Genomic DNA, 21977 nt, shown 5'->3' on the forward strand with positions numbered 1-21977 from the left:
GTAACTGATTTTCGCGGTCGGAAGTTCTAAACGATACGACGTAAAACATCTAGTAACTGTATGTAACGCGTAGTGACATCATCCGTTGTGAGCTATTTAACCCCTTATCGCTATAGAAAGATTATAGCATGTACAGAACGGCTGACTTGCGGTTGACAATATTACCGCCGTTTGGTGTGATAAGCTTTTTCGAAGCTACTAATTAATTCCATTTTACCAATTTGTTCAACGTAAATCTTATTATGGATAACTTATTAGTACACCTAAGAATACCATTAGATAAATACTTATGAGCGGTAGTGTAAATACATCCCAGACTATAAAGTATTTGGCCTGACGAAGCGACGAATTTCAGGCGCGGACCCATCATCGACTAACACGACCAACGACGCGAATAACGACAAGGAAGATTACTGTCGTCCACGACCACTGAGCGAAGCTTATTCGGTGCCACCGGCCGCGAGACCAATAACGTCTCTGATCCTGCCAGGCCAATTACCAGTAACACCTAGCCCGACCACCACTAACCCCATTGAGGCAAATTACTCCATCGTGCCGGCACCGACTCCCGTCGTCGTCAGTCCTTCAACCCCCACGGCTCCGGCCAACACCCCGAACGGCCTTGAACTACCCCTTCAAGGCTACATGAAAATGCACCCAGCTGGTAGGTGATCCTTATTATTCGTACACTTTGATCATCTATTTGTAATCGGTGAACAAGATATAGCGACCTCCAGAAATTCTTTTAACACATCAGAATGGCCTGAAATTTGAGATAGGAGCAACTCAACGCTGCTTCAATATGTACATTATATACTACTAGTCTACTACTACTCTACTACTACTCTACTATTACTACTCTACTATTACTACTCTACTATTACTACTCTACTATTACTACTCTACTATTATTACTCTAGTATTATTACTGTACAAATACTACTCTACAATGACTACTCTATTATTACTATTCTACTATAACTAGTGTATTATCACTATTCTACTATAACTACTCTATTATTACTATTCTACTATAACTACTCTATTATTACTAGTCTACTATAACTACTCCACTATTACCACCCCATTACTACCACCCCTACTCTATAATACAATCACTAAACCACCAGTATCTAAGCAAATAGACTTTTCTAAACTAATCTACGCCAACCAGTGTCAAACAGAAATCTGTTTATTTTATCCCATACCACGATCATGATCGCCCAATAATAACAAAAGGATTGAACATCTCAAATAGCTAATTATCACCTAACCAGACTCACTTAATCATATACTCGAGGCTATAGTTTCTCTGATTCGATCTCAAGGACCCAAGACTCCCGTGTCTAACGTAGCCAGCCAGCAGCCGTCCAGGACGGCGACGCCCACCCATGATCGTCACGAGGCTCACCATGGTCGTCGCGAAGAAAACTGTCACTCCTCGTGCACGTACGGTCGGACAACGTCGAACTCCAGCACAAAGTCCAGGGAACCGTCGGGCCCGCAGGACGAGCTGCTCGAGATCATAAACGACTTCAAGAACAACGTGTTCACGATCACCGAGGTCGAGAGACTCGTGGAGAACTGGCGGAACCGGAACGACGTGCAACAGAGTTTCAAGGACAAACAGAGGCAGCTGACAGCGATGAGAGAGGAGTACGAGAGGATACAGAAGCGACTGAAGGAGGAAATGAAGGCACCGACCCCTTTCGACCGGATCAGGAAGTTCTTTTCAAAGGGGAAGAAAGGTGAGCGAACAGAAGAAATCGAAAGAAAAATTTCCTTCGCTCTATCTGGAATTGTTTTAAGTTCTGAAGAAAATAGAAAGTAAAAAAGGCGTCTTCAAGGCGTCATGGCTATCTGGACTTCCAATTTTTTCTTTCAATCGAATCGTGTATACAATTTTTGTTACAGACTTAAAGGACTCTGTGCACGCTAATGACGACGCGTCCACCGCCGGCAAACCTGAAACCGTTAATGGCGGCCTGGCGGACCGTAGACCAGTCAGCAGCTTGAGTCTTCGTAGTGTATCGAGTACGGAACAGTAATATTTTCAACGATCGATATCTCGATAATTAACAGTATAACGATCGAGGATACAATGAGGCAATCGAAGTGTAAACAGATTCAAGGAACAGGTATTTAAAGACTGTCTTTTTTTTGGGGTGTTTCAGGCTCGTCTTCGTCCGGTAGAATGAGCACCGTGAGTGGTTGCAGCGGGACCAGTCTGGGCGACAGCGGGACCCATTCCGACACCGAGGATAGAAGAGTATGTGTTAAAATTATAAATTAATTTTTTTCATAGATTTATTCTTGATTTACACAAAAAGAAAAATACAGTCTAGTCTTGAAAACACTTTCCATTACTTTTTACACATTTATACCTTTTTTCGGGCAGTTGATGAATCCTCGAAAAAAATGATGGTGGTTTTAGGTCAATAATTAATTGTTGGGGCCACGAATCGATTTGTATACCTAATACTTTGATGGAAAAGAAGAAATGTATTTTCTCTTCGGCTTAGAATTCCTTATCCTCACATCTTTCCATACTTCTCTATAGTATAAAACTGTTACACACTAACCTAACACTTCTCTTATTCTACCCTATTCTAATACACCCAACTTTTGTATTTCTTGTTGCCTCTTTTTCCTTTCAATCTCTTTTAACCAAATTACTACCTCCTCACAATATCTTCCCTCTGCTACGTTTTCCCAGTTTCCTCTAAATCTCCCTATTCCTTGCTCCTAGAGTTCCCTTTCTTTCTCCGCAAATTCCACATTTCTTTTTATCCCCTTCCATCCAAAATGTCCTTTGAAAAAAAATGATTTCAGCTATTGTATAAATACAGTGTTTTTAATTCATAGAAATATAGTTAATCCTCCATAATCCGAACACCATCTGTACTTTGGTCACTGACCCAGAAACATCCCAACAAAAGAAATGGCTAGTCGAACGATAAATGAATGTTCACCTTCGATTCAGGTGAATCTAGACTGAATGGAAACGAAACCGTTGTTCTAGCTGCAAAATGCACGAGAAGACAAGCCAGGCGTGATGTCGTACGAAATACCACCAGCGCCGAAACCGTTCACCGGCAGGTATTCACCAGCGCTCAGGTATTCACCATCGCCCCGTTCCTCGACCGGAAACGATCTCGATCTCAGACCGACGCAGCTACCCTCGAGGACAGAGGACAACGAGTATTACATCGCGTTCCCACCGTCAGGACTGCCTGTTCATTGTAAGACCCTTTCCTCCGCATTATTTAACCAGATAATTAATTCTACACAAAAAAAACAACCTGCCCGCATTTTTCACAATTTTACTCGACAAAAGAAGATCGTTCGAATCAGATAATATTGCCTTACGATTGAAAAGAAACGAGTTCTGACCCAAAATAAAAGAAGTTTCTCAATGAGTGAAGTTACAAAATAAAATATGTAAACACTTCCACAACAGACACCGAACGCACATAGCTTTAGAAGCAAGAAAAAACGTCACGCAGTAAGAAGCCACTATAGTAGTGCTTAGTAGTTAAAGGGTTAACATTAACACACATAATACAGAAGACTATTTTTTTCGATTTAGTTTATTACTATCAACTTAAAACTTTCGCACGTGCTTCATATATACATTCCGATAGAGAATTAAAAACTGTATGAAATCCACTATACAGTGATACCTCGATGAATGCGACACGAGCAATTGACGTTATTTCCACCACTGTGGGATTCCCACATCTAACAATTTCCCACGAATCTCCAACAGCATTCAAGCCAGACCACACCCTGAAGGAACCGAAGACCCCGAGCTCCCCGTGCGACCATCCCAAGTACCTGGAAATGATGCAGACCCCGTCACCAGCCGTCATTGACACACCGGAGCCGGATTCGTCGAGGCATCCAGGGACCAGTTACGCAAACATCGACCCGGTGACGTCGAGTACAGGGCCAATCCCTCCACCGGGCATGTGCATTCCCGCGAACTACATGAACGTGACGCCTTCTGGACGCGTCACACCGTTCCCGGAAACGGTCCAAGGCCAACGGACCGGCGAGCAGAGACACTCGACGGATCTGACCCAGACCACGGAGTCCTCGAAGAACTCGGCCAAGGTCGAGGCTCCGACACGACCGACGGAACTCAAGATTCCAGGTGACGGTCAATGTCAAGCTATGAACACTATCGAGAGCAAATGTCACGAGGAGTATGTGGAAACGGACCTGGTGAACGGTTCCGGTGACACGGACGTCACGGATGGCGCAAGAATGCCTGATTATATGAACGTGGATCTGTCACAGGACCTCAAATTCGCCGGCAAGATGGCGCCCGCCCCGCCTGTACCACCTAGAGGTGAGATCTATTTTTGGTTTCTTTTCGGTTTTGGTATTATAACCGACCTACATAGTTCCTGATCCAATGGTGTTACCACAGACGAGGTATAGGAGTAGACATTTCATTCAATGTATTTTTGCGGCACAGTTTTCTGCGGTTACGTACCCCATTTCCATTTTAGTGTCATTATCCACCGCAGATACACCGTTATCAAAACGTAGAGGTCGCTTTCCGGGAGTCGAAGCTATTTTGGGACACTCTGTATAGCCTGTCCAATAATAACTTCGACTCCAGGAAATGAGAGGTTTCTAGGACGAGTTGAAACAACTTTTTTCCTCAGGAAAAATGTTATCCTTGGAGGTGACCTTCATGTGACCTTGAGTACGAAAAATCGACAAATGTATGAGAGTCGATTTCAATAATAAAATACCTAGGATAGAAGTCAAGAGGAACATTCTAATATGTCAAGAGGAACAAGATTTTTCCTTCGTTCGACAAACACGATAAAAAACGTGCACTCGTCCGCAAGAACGGTTCGCCTACCGAGAAATCTCCCTGAAAGAAGCAAGTCCTTAAGAAGCTTGCGGTGACTCAAAAGAGGTTCATTGAAATCCCCGTTGCACGTTGACATTCCGCTCGAGCTAATCACCCAGGTCGTTCCCTTTTACTCTGGGAATCCACTGAGAGACTGGTTACTTAATCGGCCTTTCATCGTCACTGTTTCTCGAAACCCTCTCGAACCGCCTTAAAAGGAATGCTTCTTGCTCTTTGCGAGTAATTTCTTCATCCCGTCTTTGCTTCGTCTAGTATTCCATGGCGGCTGCTCAATTTTTTTATCTTTCCATTCGAAAAATAATAAAGAAGGAGTTAAATTGTGTGAAGTTTTACTGACGAACTGGAGAACTCAGGGGAGGTCCAGTATGTAAGTCCACAGTACAGATATCGATCATTTAACATCTGTTTTAGGATCTCCCAGGAAATGGTGTTCCACTTTAGTCACTCTGTTTCCTGTTAATTTTCTTTGTACACCACTCACAGAACAACAAGAAATCGATAATGACGATTTCAATTATTTTTCAGTGAACTTACGATTTAATAAGCTATGAAATAACCTCACATTTTACATCGTTATTAATTCAGTGACTTAGGAATTTATTCACGGAACGTTGTATTACTTCGCCAAAATATTGTTTATCTTGTTTTAAAATAAAGAAGGTGTCGTAGGAAGATGATAAAAGCGAATGCAATAAGTATCGGTAGATAGGAATATTTACGTAATTGTTATTTCGATAGTATGCGAACAAATATGCGAATCATTGTGTATATTCTATTATATAACTTCTATTTTCATTTTATATTTCATTTCGATGTCACTGTTTAATTTCATTTTCGTCGAATTATAATACATGAAACAATGAAACCCCTAAATGGGGAACGTACCCTGTCATTTACCTCCTGTTTGTTATGAATTATTCAGCAAAAATGAATTCGGCTGTAATGTTCTCAAGTACAAAACAATAATGTACTAGAGTTCGTGTGGAGTTACATTTCCGTAAAAAATTAAAACTCATTTTTCCTGACAATTTTCGGTTTCAGGCGCCACGAAGAAATAGAAAGATGGCCGCCACGGACGCCATTGGGTTCTCCACTTTCCAGAAAAGAAAGGATCGTCCACGATATGTGCCTTCGACGATTATCTTCTTCGTCGACGAAGTTATTCGCGCGGTCTGAAACAGTCGTGCGACTTCTCATAATTGTTAGTATTAATAGCGTATTGAAATGTAAATTAGTTGGAGGCGATCGTTAACGAAGACTACCACGATACGTTTTTCACAATGGATTTGCGCGTGTTTTCCGTTCTTCTGCCTCCTATTGTACATTATTTTGCTTCTATTTCGCTTGTCACGAACACCCGGAAGAGAGACAGAGCCGTGACTTGATCGATGAATTTTTTATGTTAATATGCACGTACGTGTCAAATGAGTTTGTTACGGAATTATTTTACTCGTTATTTTCGAATCCGGGTTATTAGATAGAATTGTTACGGTTAATAAAAACATTCGTCGCGATTATCAAGATGTTCATGCGAGTGTAAAGAACCCAAAGCCCTGATAGCACGTGACACGCCTTGAGGACGCCAATTTTACGGCTGTTTTAGGTCTGAGACGCCTTTAAGCTGTCTTAAGCCGTCTTTGTGCTATCCGGGAGGTTTTTGAATGTTTCAAAGTGTCGACACGCTTCGACACTTTGAATTTCATTACCATCGATTGTGTTTAACGGTGCGCTATTCGAAGAGTTCGAAACGCTTCGAACTGAGTTTCTACGAATTTTACGTCGACTAAACACACGTTCGTATTTGTTTTAGAACTCGACGATTCGAGGATCATTGATGAAAGTCCTCCATGAAAATCTTGGAATTTCTTCTTAGCTTAATTGTTAGCGGAAAAATCGAAGTGTCTCGAAATGTTTACGTTATTTTTTAATATAGAGGGTCTGTAAAATTAAAATAGTTTAATAGCTGTCGAACATTTTAAGTCTGATTGGATTATTCGATAAATAATTAATCGAACTAACATTTGTAAAGCTTCTAAGGTTAACAAGATTTTTAACAGGTAATAATATAGACAATTATTGGTAGAATATCTATTTTGCAATGCAACAATCCGAATGACGTGTTAATACTCGGAGGGATCCTTCGAAATCGTCGCAAGACGGCTGCTTGACAAGAAAATTTAACCTTAAAATTAAGAGAAACGATGATTAAGGGTATTCGGAGCTCCAATTACATTGTTAAGTTGTACAATAATTAATTAATTAATTCGGATTTCGATCCAATTTGCAATACAATGCTAGCGAGCGCCAAATCAAAGTTTCCTCGTTTTGGCGGGAAGCCAAAGTTGAAAAACTGTATATATATACATACACACACACACACACACATATATATACTTATCTACTATTCCCTACTCTAATCAAAGTAATTGTTTTAATCCAGTATCAACGTCATCGTGTCTAAATATTAAGTTAGAGGAACGTTTAAACAATTAAAGAAATGTCCCCCGACGCCGATAGACTGTAAAGAAAGATGGCGTCGCGGCGGTCGTTCGTATCGAATAAGAAATTTCATCGAATACTCTGTACAGACGTCGAATTCTCGACGGAAGCTGTCGCACTGAACGCGTTTCAAGTACCAAGAATGCATTTAACGATTTAATTGTAAATTGTAACACGTATTAGACCGATAAACATTTTTTGCGTAACTTTTCTACCGGATCGACTGGATCCCCTTTTTTTATATATATATTTATGATAAACGTATCAATAAAGAAGAAAATTCTAGAACGTGTCCCAAAATCATCGATCTTCTAAAACCACCGATGAGATCCCCATAAATTACGAAAGCAATATTCTTAACAAGAAGTTGATGTAAAATTAAATTAATAGAACATCTTAATGAAAACTAATTACCAAAACAATTTGTCTACTGTCGAAAAATTAATTTTTCGTTGCAAATTCCCAGGAACGCATGCAAAAACGATTCCTTGCCCCCACCCTGCGAGAAAACCGGTCGTCTTCGAGGAATCAACACTTCCGAAGAATTATGCAACGAACTTAGCGAATTATTCAGATTCCAGGCACCGTGAGACGAAAGAGCGTTGTTATTTAACGTGAAAGTGAACGTTTTCAATGAAAACGAAGATATGGTTTTTCAAGCCTTTCGACTGTTTCCTTCGCAGAAACTAGAACCAGATAGATCTCGAATCGTACCTAGCGTTTATATACAGGAATGATAATAAAGTACGACAGTAATGGTACTTTAGAATTATTTAAATTGAAATATCTCCTGAACTACTAACTTTTCGGCATACATAGGTTAGTACTTTTTTACAACGAATGTCCAGCTGCATCGATTGATGTATTAAAAAATACTTCATTCCATTTAAAAAAACAAAGTTGACCTTTATATGACCTTCACATGTCCACTCACGAAAGAACTAATAACATCAGAATATGCTCCACGCGATACCATTCAAGTCTCCGCTGAAAAATTTTTTGCTACGAGTAACAATAGCGAGAAAATCAAGATGTCAAAATCGGGTGGGACACCCTGTATATTCTCCAATGTTTGTCAAACGATGAACAGGTGGGGACATTAAACAACGAATGATGTCATGTTAGTTCCCGCGGAGAGTCGACCACATCTCTGAATAATACATGCGATTGGGTATTCATCGCCAGTGTCGAACTGTCTCCTCTAGTGTCCGCATCACCGGCAGGAAAAACCAGTCGTCTTTTTTTTTTAATTTCGTTTATGTCATCGAAACACTTTCGATTTGCGATCGACGGACGGCGTGTTCGGTGCACAAGGTCGACTGTTTTTGACAGAAAGGTATGTCACACGTTTTGTAAAATAGTAACCGAATTAAATTTTTAATTCGGCAACTAGCCGAAGCCTCGGCTTTAGCGAAGACGCCCATTTTACGGCTATTTTAGGTCTAAGGCGTCTTTAAGACGTCTTCAAGGCGTCATTAGGCGTCATGTGCTATCTGGGTTATTAAGACATCATAATTTACGCTTCTTATGAAATAAAGAAATATACTATTAATGTACAAAATACAACAAATTAAGGAAATCTATCGAATTTTGAAAAATCAGATTTTCAACAAACGAAGAATTGTTTCTCCTATTTTCTGTTAAATTCCCTCAAAAACAAACTATTGTTCACAGCTAAAAAAGCCGTTGATAAAGCATTAATGCAAGTAACTACTTCGATACGACCGAATTGGAGATTCTATAGTTGAGTGAATAAAATAAAAGAATCAATGGACAATATTGTCAGGCACTATCAACGAGGTCATTCCTCTTTTTCCTGGCGAACGGGTTAATGCACGCGCCAGGAAAGGCGTCAAGGAACAGTATATAAGTCGCGGAAAAAAAAAAGGGCGCGATTAAACGACCCGGAAACCGTCTAGACTACGAAAACCGCCGCAGGTTCTTTCCATCGAGGGGGCGGCTCGAATAAACAACCACTATCTTCCTTCCGCTCGATTTAGATTTCTCGTTAATTGGATTCGCCCGGCTAATTGCCGTTGCGTTGCGGTTCGACATCCAAGGTTAGTGCGGCGGCGATCTATGCGGTCCCCTATGGACGGGGCCCACGTGCTGCACGATCTATCGGCCAAGTGGGGATCGATCCTATATAGGCGGGAAATTCCTCCAGGCCCTTAGCAGATGTGTGAAAGACACGAGAACTTGTCGATAAATCTGTCATACGCAAGTACAGTGATTAATACCAGTTTAAATTTGTATACAAAAAATAATCGTGAGAGCAAATCGTCGTTTTTAAGTGTTCTATGTCCACTGGTTTCTAAACGGAGAAAACTGAGTTTAAAGTTCACGGAGTTTGATATTATAGAAAACGAAAAGTAGTGAAATCGTCAAACACGGTATAATATCATCTACTGAATATCTATTTATTACAACTTTTGGTGTTAGTATTTGGAGGTACAACCGTTGAGAAAAAAAAGATTTTCGAGTTAGGACTTCGAAAAATATTTGTTGTTCTCTAGGTTAAAGTTTCTTTATACTATGGAGATTCGAGCATAGCGTTAATGATGAATTTTCCTTGGTAATATCAGCGAGAAAGAATAATTGTTCACTTGTTGGATTGTTATAAGACGTACACACAGACAACAGTGCCGTGGTCATTAACAAAATTTTCGATTGAACAAACAACAATGCTGCGACTTCGTGTTTCATTATCAAGTTTACGTTTTCAGTTGGTTAAGCGGACGCCATTTTGTGGGGACATCTTCAGAACGCTGGAAGTATGAAGTCGCTTCTGGTGACCCTAGCGTTATCGCTAATTTTGGCCACCAGTTACGGTCAATCCAGGTAAAGTCTACTTCCTCAAGATACCATTAACAATTTTTCTTTCGGTATTTCGAACAAAAAATAATCGAACCTCCTCTACTTCGGCTTTCCACTAACCAGTGCAGTAGTTTCAGGTACGAACCATTCGCCGAGAAACCGGGGTCATGTCCGCCAGCAGTGTCGGTTCAGATTTGCACCCGGGTCTGCTCATCCGACTCAGATTGCTTGGGAATCGCCAAATGTTGCAGCACCACTTGCGAAGGAAAGGTCTGCTCGATGCCTGTGACCATGAGACAAGCGAATCACAGAGGTAAAACGAATCCTTCGATGTCATCCACCATCAACTATAGATGATTACGTTGTTTTCTTCGGAGACACTCGGAATAGTTTTGCAAAATTAAAATATACACAGAGTTTATATTTAGTTTGATGCTGAGGAACTTTCGAGGACTCATCGAAGATTTACTGTAGTTCTTTAAGTAACGGGCTTTTTCTAAAAAGTTATATTTTAAAATAGTCTAGTGACTTTTGGGCCACCCTGTATATGTACTGATTCCGTAACTTTTATTTTATCGTAACAGAACAATGAGTTACTGTTCCATTAATTTTGATCTCTGGTCCCATACTTTCCGCCGTTAGTGTATGTGTTACACGGAAATCGATCTCCCGAAGAATCGAATCGGAATTGAATATCCCTAAATGTGAGTGACAACATGAGAATTGATCGAAGTTAAAATAAAACATTGTTCGTTCGCAGAGAAACCAGGCTCCTGTCCAGCCGTGCCCAAAGGAAGGTGGGTCTGTACGCCAACTTGCAGCGTCGACAACGATTGCAGAGGAAACCTGAAGTGTTGCAAAAATCGTTGCGGCGCGCTGGCCTGCCAGAAACCGGACATCGAGGTGGTCGAGTCCGTGGAGATACCGGTCGTACCGCTGCCTGAGGATCCGAACAATTCTCCCAGAAATCCTTATGAAACACCCAGAAATCCTTACGAGACGCCCAGAAATCCTTACGACACGCCCAGAAATCCTTACGACACGCCCAGAAATCCTTACGACACGCCCAGAAATCCTTACGAAACGCCCAGAAATCCTTATAACAATCCCAGAGACCCGAATTCCTACCCTTATTATTTCTACAACAATTAATCCGGATGATCAGAGACTGTTCGACTCTTCGTTCGAAATTCGCGGGGAAATAAGTACCACGAGTAACGAAATATCTCATAGGTGCCATATTATCGAGAATTTTAAGAATTTCTTCGGAGACGTTCAAGTGCCATTTTACTGTAGGCTTAATCACGCGAAGACGATACTTTCCTGAATAGTGATTCACTGTTACTGAATTCTTTTCGCTGAACAAGATGTCTTAGAAATGTACGTATTACCGACAATTCGCGAATTTCTTTTGACATTTGTGACAGGGCCATTGGAATCGGATCTTTAGAAGCGACTGTTTTAGAAAGCGATACTTTTATTAACGACGATGCTGTATTGCGAATATTGTTGATTATACCATTCTTCCTTCTCGACTAATTTGAATGCTTCTTTTCGCTCAAGAAATTTGTGAAAAATCAGTCACGATTTGTTAGAACCGAAAGAATCATTCTGCGATTCCCTAGGCGACGGTTTCATTAATTAAAACATTTATAATATTTTGTTCGGTTAATAAACAATTATGATTGTAAACAAATTATAAGATTCCGTTACTTTCAGTCAGTTTTGTTATTTAATAGCCTTAGTCCCAGACACATGACTTTTGATAACGTCCAGTTTACAACTATTTTCGGCCTGAGACGTCTTTAAGCCGTCATTAAGACGTCTTAAGCGGTCTGTGTGCTATCTGGGGTAGATACTTTCGTAAGACGAAAAAAACTGCATGCAAGATGGAAGGTACGAATGCAACAATGGCGGGTCTACTGGGAAAGTACAGCGACCTTTTCTTTCGAAGTTACCTCGAAGTGACCTTTTCCTTCGCGTTATTAACCTAGTGACACACATTTGCATAGAACCTTGAGATACACGGTAATGTGTTGGACCTTAAGAAGCAAAAAGTCATTGACGGACTGTGAAAAACAGCCGCCATATTGGGTTAGAATTTTAGTTATTACTTTTACGTATTTATTTCAAATTTACGAACACACTTCCTTTAACCTAGTGATGGGCAACTCAGCGCCCGCCAAACTCACTAGCGGTCAACAACGTGCAGCATGCAGGCACATGGCAGTGATGAGTGAAATGTGTGAATGAGAACACGTATCTATCATTTTCAGGAGTCCGACATTTATCATATGTCCCCAAGAATGAAAATTTCGACGACAAATGTATGAAACTATTCCATATGAAGCTTTGAACATCGTACGGAAGATTTACAAGTCACAGAAGAGGGAATTATTTTTATTGTCATAAGTGTGAATAATATTTAAGCCATGTTTTACTGAATTTATGCACATATTGTTACAAATATATTCTAAACTCGAATATATATAAGTAGTATTTGAGGCAATTGTTGTGAAATTTATTCAAATATTATTGTAAACTGTGATAATTGTATTCTATGAAATGAATGCAAAACATTTTATTTTTAATAAGGTAGCTTTGCACGACGCGGGCAATAATGAGTCCAGATGTCTATCTTACCACGCACTTTATTAATAACAGTTATTACTCACACGTGTTTCTCCGTCGAATCATGACATCCAAGTAGTGATGGGATCAAACTGAATGTGTGCTCGACCGCTTGAATTGATTCGATGCTTTTATATTCTTGTGCCATTTTACAATGATACTATTCTGTATATGTATGTACCTCGAAGATAATGTTTTTAATAATGAAATTGTAAAACGCAAGAGTACCATTGAGCAAGACCACTCTAAGGGCATTAAAGCACCAGATTTACAAAACTTTGAAAATATACTGGTACCTTTTCATACAATAAATTGTAATCTTATATATAATCATTCGAAGAACATTATAAAAGATTGACAACAATTGTATTAACAATTCTATTGATAAAACTCGTAGTCACAAATTCAGCCTCCGTTTAACCCTTTCCTTCTCACTATTTAAAATATTAATATCATTGTATGTATTTTTTCATATCTATGAGTATACAATAGTTTGCTCTGGTCTTGTAAAGATGGCACGAAACAAATGTTTATATACTTCTAAAGGCTTATCGGTAAAGTAAGACATTATATTGTCCTTTGTTTCTTAGGAATACAATAAAAACTTATAAAACCGTAATTTCTTTTAAATATTTCTACAGTATTCAAAGGCAACAAGAATAGTTTTTTTTACGTGCAATAACTTTATAATATCAATTATAAAAGAAAATATTTAAATCTATAAATTAACTATTTCTTAATTTTTATATTACAATGAAAGTTGTGAAAAATCTGAGAAAAGTGTTGTAACATTTTAATCATCAATAGAAGAATATACCAACCAATCATTTTGACTGCTTTGGTACTTCTAGTGTTAATAAATCGACTGAGAAACGTGTAAGAAAACTGCTACCCAACGAACTGAATTTCAACAATACCAAGATGCTCTCAATGTCGTCCTCAGCCATAATCTTTTCATAAAGACAATTTGCATCAGCTACGAAGAAGAGTCAACTGGATGCTCCAATGATTCTTGCCTCTAATACCTGGCTGACAATATGGCCGAACGGCACGAATCATTCGAGCGTCGCGTTGAGACTCCAACACAGTGTGAGTCATGCAATTCCAATCCGTAGAACCTCGGTGGAATACCCAAGAAAATTATTCCCCGAATGTATACACGTTATGTTGTATTGTGGAGCAAAAACAAGTTGATAACAGTCGTTAAAGTGTACACGGTGCAAAATAGTGTCCGAGAAGCCATTGAATCAGTCGATCCTTCGGTTTCCCCTTGTGCGTTTCGCGAGGTTTTCCTTTCGCCGCAAATTGGAAGTGGAAACGAGAAGCAGAGAGAGAGAGAGAGACGAGAGATTTAAGAGACGGAATTCTTATCGTGCAACGATTAGACGTGGTTCATCCGCCGGCTGGACGAACTTGGAAAGTGCAAGGTGGATGTCAGTTCGGCAGAAGAGGGATCGTCGACAGAATGGAAATGATTAGTATGTGTCTTTTTGGAAAATTAATATTTTGCGTACTCTCCACCCCTTTGACAGTAAGAGAACAGACAGATCAGAAAAAATATATAAATAACCGATATTATTGTAGTATTCTCTCGATTCAAATTATTTACTAGAGAAAAATATTATTTTCGGTATTTTAAAATTATTTAAAGGTCGTATTTATTATCTTGCATGTTACGAAAGTCATGTTTATTTTAATTAGACTGCGGATTTTTATGCAAAATGGTATTTTCTGATGCAATTTATACAGAGAAGAGCAAAGGTAGGAATTTCTTTCGTTTCTTAAATATCAAAACTGATTGGGTCTGGTGAAAGTTTTGTATTTTACTGTATTTTGCAGACCTCTATAGGCTACATAAATACATAAAATTAGCAGTCTAATTATAATTGTTTATTACAAACGGAATAGATACTCTATACTAGTTTCAGTATCACACAAATAATACTACAACGAAGAGAAATGAATCTTCAGCGGAAATTTTAAACGATGACCTTCAGACTGTCCAAGATGACAGGAAGATTCGAGAACCTGTTTCTTCTCTCGTGGTATAAAAAATCCAGGATTCTGTGTAATACGAAAGAGAAATTTATTTTTCATATTATGACTTTTTGTTATTGCATATTTTTGTTTCTCGTGTAGCGTGTGGAAAAGTTTTTTCAAGACACCCATTAGACATATACATGTACAGATTGAGTGCTAGTTTATTCAAATACTCCAAGGAAATGTTTACAATGGACGTCCGATTGGGCTGATAATTTCCGTACGATTAATTTTCTGTCACAGAGAAAGGAATGATTCTGGCGGTGACGGTGTGCCTGCTCCTGTCCGCGACAGTCGGCCAGCTGTCCCGTAAGTCAATTAATCACTCGAACGCGCAAAATTATTTCCAGACAAACGCGCAGCAGTCGTTATAAAATTACTAAATTTGCCCTTTTGCTGCGTTAATCCCAGACTGTAGCGTTTCGAAAAATAAGAAAATTTTTCGATCGTGAAAACCGAGATAGCACATGACACCTTGAAGACGGCTTAAAGACGCCTTGGACCTAAAATAGCCGTAAAATGGGCGTCTTCAAGGCGTCATGTGCTATCTGGGAAGAAGTGTTCGTATAATTTTACAGAAATGTATGGCTTTTGATTCTTCATACTATTATTGATTGTTAGTTGGTCAATTAGTAACTAATAAAATAACACGATGGTAATTAATAATTGTTGGTGCACAATATCTGTTTCGAAATAACTAAAATGAATATTTTTATACGGAGGATATAAATGACATGGTGGTGTTATCTTCCGTGAAACTCTAGTACGAATGTGCCAGTAACTTGGAAACTTTGCCACAGATGGCGACACGGGTTTTTGGTACAAAAAAGAAAATAATAAAAACTTCACCTCGGATAATTGTTACTGTACATAATAACCATACGAAGAAATAATTTGACATTAATGTAAAGAACACTTCGTCGTAATTTACACGATTTTTTATTATCTTTCGTTATGCTCATAGATTTCGTATACGATACACAAAGTTAGAATATTATTGTGAGCCCATGGGTATTACTCGGTTAAACATTTTTCAATGAAAATGTTAATACAGACAAAGGTGGTCATTGTCCATTGAGAAACAGCGTGTCGAGATGCACTCCAAGATGCGTTTCGGATTATCAGTGCTCCATGAACGAAATATGCTGTCCGAACAAATGCGGGACCGAGTCGTGCGTGGAGGCGAGTATGTTTAGTACCGGAAACGGGTACAAAGGGTCGCAAAATGGTAAGCAAATTGGCACTATTTTAAATGAAAGCTTCATATGAAACTGGCTAACGTAAGAATGTTTCTTTATATCCAGCAAAAAATTGATTTTACAATGATTGATAATGATATTTTAATGTAGAACGAGTAAAAATAATTGTATTTTTCAGACGGAGTGTATTGTGCCGGCGTGAAATGTGGACCGTATCAAAAGTGTCAGTTCGACCGCAATACGAAACGTGAAAAATGCGTTCGTACATGAACAAATGTACCAAGGACAAATATATAATTTGAAAGGATCGAACAATTCCTACATAATATTAAATAACAATATTACTATACACGTTTATAAAATTCGTTCAATTTTTATTGTATCGTTGACAAAGACTGGTTGTATAATATTCAAATATCTGTAGTTTATTTACGATTCCACCTAATAAACCGGTGATATTTTAATGTATTTCAATGAACTTACGACATATATTGTAACAAAAAGTCATTATCATTTCAATCAGTTCTTTTATATACTCGAGCTACCAAATGTCCAATAAACTTTATTGTAAAGAACGTTTCTTTCATTAACAGCAGCAATAATTTTGCTCACATTTGCCTTGTACAATTTGAGTGTTCGGGTTTTATCGAGACACCCTGTATACCGATCAAACACCCATTGATTAAATTCAATACTTGTGTAAACAGAGTAATAATATCCGCAGCAATAACTGCTTTCCAATTTTGCACTTGTTTTATTGAAATTTTCAACACAGGAACTGATTAAACTGTGAAGCCGTACGATCGTAATAATTGTGTGCATAAATGATTACACACCATTCTTGTCTGTCCAACAATGAAAAATGTTATCGTCATTTATTATTATTAACCTTAAATAATTTGTATTTCGATTTGTTTTGATATTCTAACAGATATTGGTATGTTAAAAAACACTGTCTTTGACCGTTCTCCAACGAATATGTATATAAAATTCGCCAAGAATGCTGAATTACATTGCACTTCATTATTGTGCAATCGTCGTTAGCCGCGAAATGTTTATAAACAAACTTAGAAAATTACTGAAAACAAATCGTATGATTATCTTTGAGGAAAGTCCCGCGAAAAAAAGCAATATTATCGATTCAGCATTACGGAATTTCCGTTAATCGGGAAAGTACACGAAATAAATTACGAAACTAAAGCTCATGGATTTTCTTTTCGACGTCTTTTCTACAAAACATTCTAGTGATTTAAAAGAACAATTATCAGATAGAACAATTAATTAATTATGTAGATGTTATAAAATCTTCCAATAGTGTAATGTTTATACAAATTCGACAGAACTTTATGAAAATAGACTTTGTGGTTGTTCATACGTTTCGTCGATATTTCTCACAAAAACCATACAAAAACAACAAATAACTTATATATACCAAATACATTCAATTCACGTCTAAAAAATAATACCTATTCACCAAATGAAACGATTTTTCCTTCGTGCAATAAAAAAAACCACTGTCCTCGAAATGCTACGAACTTTCCAAACGACCCAATTTAATTCGAATAAAATTCAGCGAAACTCTGATTCGAACGCATGCATGATGCAGCAACATTCAAGACAAAATCTTGAGAATTCAGGCTCTTGATCCGTAATCGGAAATACGTGACCACCAGGCTATCTGCGTTTATCTCGCGTACCTGACATTGATGATGTACTGGTCTTTATCGTGCAGAGTTTTCCTCGATTCTGTCATTATCGTTTATTGTGCTTCCCGCGGAATCAATGGATCGACGGAATTCCCCGGACGAGTCGTAGAGCCGGGAACGTTTTCCACACGTGCTGGTGCCATCGTACGAGATCGACACAGTGAAACTTAACAATATAAGACTGAATCGTTGCAGTTTTCAGTTACTTGTGAGATCCGTCGATATTTGAACGGACGAGGATGAGTGCGTTGACGAGGTACAGTTTGAAGGACGTCGCGCCGAAAGATGGGAAAAATGGAGCCGACACGTGGATCGTGATCCACGATATGGTGTACGATGTGACCAGATACAAAGCTGAGGTACTAATGTGGGGCAGAGATGGGCAGAATTTTATTGGAGTAATACATAGTGAGAAGCAGCAGTAACTGAGATCGTTATCCTGACCTTTAGACAGTTCATTAGATTAAATAATTGTTTGAAGTGTCTAGTAATTCAAGAAGAAATATTATTTTATCATAAAAATTGAAATTACCACGTTCAATCGAATAAAAATGGTGGAATATTTTTTTCATCTTTTGTTCGTTATATGAAACTTTTAATTCGTATAATTCGAAATCGATCATATAAAACCTATGCTTTAAATTCATATAATTGCGTTGTGGTGAGTCAAATAAGTTCCAGTTGAAATTTTTTTAATTTACGTCTATTCAAGGCATTTTAATAATTATTTTTGACATCTGTGCAATGTTCGTGATTACCGATGAACTTAAAGGGTTGCTTTACTTTGATAGTAGAAAAAGGTGAGTTGTATTTAGGGATTTTCCTTAGTAAATTGTTAGTATTTATTGAAGTACTTGTAAATAGTGTAAGGAAATATAAAAATAATTTTACTATATTTTGTTTTAAGATTTTTCTGAGCATAAAAGTGACATCTCGAAAGGAAGGGATCTCCATGACGCTGGTGAATTCTCAGCTCAGACTCATCGGAAACACAATATTGAGAACGATTCGTAATTAGTATGAGTGTCGCTATCGCAGGAAGCACATTTAAATAACAAAATTACCAAAGAAAAGTGTTTCTCGTCAAAAATTTTATTGGATTATTTTTCAAAATAAATTATTTATTGTGCTTCCTACAATAGCGACACTCATACATATTAACAATCTTTCTGAATTTTTTGTTTCGGATGAGTCTACGTTGAGAAATCACCTGCACCATGGAGATACCTCTTTTTTCAGATGTCACGTTTTCATTCTAAGAAGAAACTGAAAGAAAAATATAAATAACTTATTTTTCCATTTTTGTTATATCATTTATAAGTAGTTCACTAAATACTAACAAGATGCATTTTATTACATATTGCATTTACAGAGAAAAAAATCCCTAAGTAGAGTTTAACTTTTTCGACAGTCAAAGTACGATAGAATGACCATTTAATTATTCGTATTTAATTTAAGCTAGTCGTATGACCATTAGTATTTAATTATTATTTATTAATCCTTTTAGTGTTTATGACGGAAATTATTGACTCAAATTCGTAATGTACAAACCAAGAACCGTGATTCAGAATTCAGATGCAAAATGTGTAAAAAAAAATTCGTGGCACCATTATTAAATATAAATACAAGTAAAAACGCAAATAGGAGGCATCTTTGAATCTGACTTCAGCATCCAGGTGGTCCCGAGCTGATCGACGAATACGCTGGCCAGGACGCAACCATCCCGTTCGATGATTTCGGCCATTCTTCAGAGGCGATACGTATGCTGAAGGATTACCTCATCGGTGAATTGATCCAGGTAATTATACAGTTAACATTATACAGTTAACTGCATTTTCCGACTACAGTGAACACCTATTTTATTACTCTAGTGACTATATTTGACAATAATTTCTTTCTTTGTTGCGATTGACATTTGAAACAACATCGATTTATTCATAATTGAAAAAAACATTTTTCGGACTGTTTTCATGTAAAAAACTACTGTTAGCAATCAGATAATAATGTAAATGAATGTGTTAATCCAATAGGAAATCAAGTAAAAAAATTCATCAATATATTCGATATAATTGTACATGTATTACTCAAAGATAAAGTTCGTTTGCGATTCTCTAGAAAGAAGTGGAAATTTAAGAACCGATTATGGATTGTGTGGTTTTTATTGTTTAATCGTGTAAATGTTTTATTATGTTGCAGGAGGATAAACGAGGAAATCGAAAGAAGAAGGGTAGCGATACCGTGAAAGATAAAAAAAAAAGGTATGTAGTGAAATTGTGTTGTAAACATTTATATATGTTCAAGAAAAGAATAATGAAACACTAAATGTGTGTTTTAAAAGGATACGATCAAACATGCCGTAGAAAAAAAAAAACTAGACATTAGTACATGTATCCCCAGTATTAAAGGGAAAAAAAGGGACCAGTATTTCTAAGGGACAAATGGTGACACTATTAACGAGAGGAAACTGATTTTTCCAGTATTTAACAGATAAAAAAATGTTGTTTTGTTGCAGGTGGTTTCTTTCAAAATTGTGCGGAAACTGTGCGTCATGACGCAACGGAGCAAACCAAACACGTTGATGATATTAGTTGTATTATTTTTCGTTTTCTCGTTAATTATATTAATTTATTTAATTTTTATTCACTTCCTTTTTTACCACTATTATACATGTAGATCTAGTTACAAACTACAAGTAAGAATGGAATAAGAATACTCTATATATGTGTATATACGTACAAGTATTGTATCATTTTTAAAAAAATCCTTCGCTTAAGCTTCTAACTATGACGATCGTGAATCAGGGATTAGTTTGCGATGACGTTGGCGGCGCGCCAATTGTAAAAATGATCGATGTGGACCAGTATGGACGAACGGGAATTTCAGTTTACCCCCAGAGGTGAGATTTATCACTTCGACGATATCGATCGCGAGAGCACAACACGCGATTCGATTGCACATTATGCCGATTTTTATATACGTATTCATTTGCTTGTACTTTGATCTCTATAAAAATAGAACAGACAAGGAGAAATCTAACTTAGAATTTCCTTATCACGGGCAGACAGTTCGAAGAATTTTTATACGATCGCGTATAAACGATCGGACAAAGGTATTAAATGTATTTCGCTAATCTGAAAAAAAAACCAAAATCTTCCTTGAAGTTTACTGTTATCTAAATCGTTGGAGATATATCCACTTGAATTGGGAACACATGCGAGCGCTTGAGCCAGCTAGCAACGGCAGTAACGCGCACGAGAATTCTGGTTGAAATATATTATATTAATGAAAAAGAATTTTGTATCAATTTCCTTAAATATTGATACTTCTTTTCGATACAAATTATGAGTAAAAAATACTTTGACGATATCGGTTTATCCCTAGATGCTGTTCTCACTTGTCTACGCGCACGCGTTGATTCCAAGTCACGAATGGATAATTTTGTATCATCGAGATTCAAGTTAAAGAAATACGATTCGAATTCACATTCGAAGATTAAGGTTCAAATTCGGAGCCATAATTCAAATGAAAAATTGAACTGTAAAAAGAAGACAGTAAAAAGATCTTATTACAGAAACCTTCACTATCCGAACTTTTTCAACTTCGTACAAGTTGCATTCTTTTCTTGTACTTTATCTTGTATTTACTCTGTATCGCAAAATTTCAAACTATTTCTCCAGGATTGTAAATAGGGTAAACCAACCAGTGAATGACCGAATTGTTGAATTTATGTACGTTTGAGATTAATACTTGAATGTGTTTATTTATAACAACAAAACAGCTGTTGAAATTCCAATTGCACGTATTTTTCTTGAAATTTGTATAAAAATAATTACTTGTTCTTATCGTAATATTTAATAAATTATTTATAAAGTGCGAAACGTGTAAAAACCCAGTAAATGACTGCTGTATTTAAGAATTTTACTTATCAATGTTTGCTTAATACGCTGAACTGAAAATATAGGATATTAAAAGTGCAACTACACCCCATTTATAAACATGTAATAATTTTTCATTTATAATTTACATTTCTTTCTGAATATCATTCTTTAGTATGCAGTGAATAACTGGTTGGTTTACCCCAGTTTACTCTTCATCGCAAAATCCTAATATATCCTTCCACAATTATAAATATTACCTTCACCAAATAAGTACTATTATCCCATTACCTTCCTATATTAATTTACCCAAAGATTC

At 37.5% G+C, this 21977-nt stretch overlaps 4 protein-coding genes across 5 annotated transcripts in view; all 4 read left to right on the forward strand.

The window, feature by feature from the left end:
• The window catches only part of LOC107188812 (phosphoinositide 3-kinase adapter protein 1), a 52140-nt gene extending 45398 nt beyond the window's left edge, over window positions 1–6742 (forward strand). Inside the window, exons 13-19 of the mRNA XM_015577176.1 lie at window positions 356–664; window positions 1329–1748; window positions 1915–2034; window positions 2175–2269; window positions 3023–3242; window positions 3770–4354; window positions 6702–6742. Coding sequence (XP_015432662.1) covers window positions 356–664; window positions 1329–1748; window positions 1915–2034; window positions 2175–2269; window positions 3023–3242; window positions 3770–4354; window positions 6702–6742 — 1790 coding nt within the window. The remainder of the gene's footprint in view (window positions 1–355; window positions 665–1328; window positions 1749–1914; window positions 2035–2174; window positions 2270–3022; window positions 3243–3769; window positions 4355–6701) is intronic.
• Window positions 6743–8650: 1908 nt separating this feature from the next.
• LOC107188871 (WAP four-disulfide core domain protein 2-like) lies at window positions 8651–11880 on the forward strand. 2 transcript variants are annotated; one of them, XM_015577251.1, is made up of 4 exons: window positions 8651–8726; window positions 10117–10231; window positions 10339–10520; window positions 10968–11880. In XM_015577251.1, the coding sequence occupies exons 2-4, from the start codon at window positions 10167–10169 to the stop codon at window positions 11357–11359; spliced, it is 639 nt and encodes a 212-aa protein (XP_015432737.1). In that variant the 5' UTR covers window positions 8651–8726; window positions 10117–10166; the 3' UTR covers window positions 11360–11880. The 2 variants fall into 2 exon arrangements, with proteins under 2 accessions (XP_015432737.1, XP_015432738.1); XM_015577252.1 differs by having other exon boundaries at window positions 10345–10520.
• Window positions 11881–14559: 2679 nt separating this feature from the next.
• Window positions 14560–16424, forward strand: LOC107188813 (WAP, Kazal, immunoglobulin, Kunitz and NTR domain-containing protein-like). Its single transcript, XM_015577177.1, has 4 exons — window positions 14560–14599; window positions 15122–15187; window positions 15933–16106; window positions 16256–16424. The coding sequence occupies exons 1-4, from the start codon at window positions 14560–14562 to the stop codon at window positions 16345–16347; spliced, it is 372 nt and encodes a 123-aa protein (XP_015432663.1). The 3' UTR covers window positions 16348–16424.
• Window positions 16425–18022: 1598 nt separating this feature from the next.
• Window positions 18023–20355, forward strand: LOC107188889 (cytochrome b5 type B-like). Its single transcript, XM_015577274.1, has 4 exons — window positions 18023–18142; window positions 19453–19581; window positions 19980–20041; window positions 20296–20355. The coding sequence occupies exons 1-4, from the start codon at window positions 18023–18025 to the stop codon at window positions 20333–20335; spliced, it is 351 nt and encodes a 116-aa protein (XP_015432760.1). The 3' UTR covers window positions 20336–20355.
• The last annotated feature ends 1622 nt before the right edge of the window (window positions 20356–21977 follow it).

Source organism: Dufourea novaeangliae, unplaced genomic scaffold (assembly GCF_001272555.1).
Source record: "Dufourea novaeangliae isolate 0120121106 unplaced genomic scaffold, ASM127255v1 scaffold141, whole genome shotgun sequence".
Classification (NCBI taxonomy): Eukaryota; Metazoa; Arthropoda; class Insecta; order Hymenoptera; family Halictidae; genus Dufourea; species Dufourea novaeangliae.

Coding starts and splice junctions, on each gene's coding strand:
- LOC107188871 (XM_015577251.1), top strand. CDS start 10,167: ATGAAGTCGCTTCTGGTGACCCTAGCGTTATCGCTAATTTTGGCCACC. Junction 10,232..10,338: donor ACCAGTTACGGTCAATCCAG/GTAAAGTCTACT, acceptor CCAGTGCAGTAG/TTTCAGGTACGAACCATTCG. Junction 10,521..10,967: donor GAGACAAGCGAATCACAGAG/GTAAAACGAATC, acceptor GTTCGTTCGCAG/AGAAACCAGGCTCCTGTCCA.
- LOC107188813 (XM_015577177.1), top strand. CDS start 14,560: ATGGTATTTTCTGATGCAATTTATACAGAGAAGAGCAAAG. Junction 14,600..15,121: donor TTATACAGAGAAGAGCAAAG/GTAGGAATTTCT, acceptor TTTCTGTCACAG/AGAAAGGAATGATTCTGGCG. Junction 16,107..16,255: donor GTACAAAGGGTCGCAAAATG/GTAAGCAAATTG, acceptor TGTATTTTTCAG/ACGGAGTGTATTGTGCCGGC.
- LOC107188889 (XM_015577274.1), top strand. CDS start 18,023: ATGAGTGCGTTGACGAGGTACAGTTTGAAGGACGTCGCGCCGAAAGAT. Junction 18,143..19,452: donor TGACCAGATACAAAGCTGAG/GTACTAATGTGG, acceptor ATCTGACTTCAG/CATCCAGGTGGTCCCGAGCT. Junction 20,042..20,295: donor GTGAAAGATAAAAAAAAAAG/GTATGTAGTGAA, acceptor GTTTTGTTGCAG/GTGGTTTCTTTCAAAATTGT.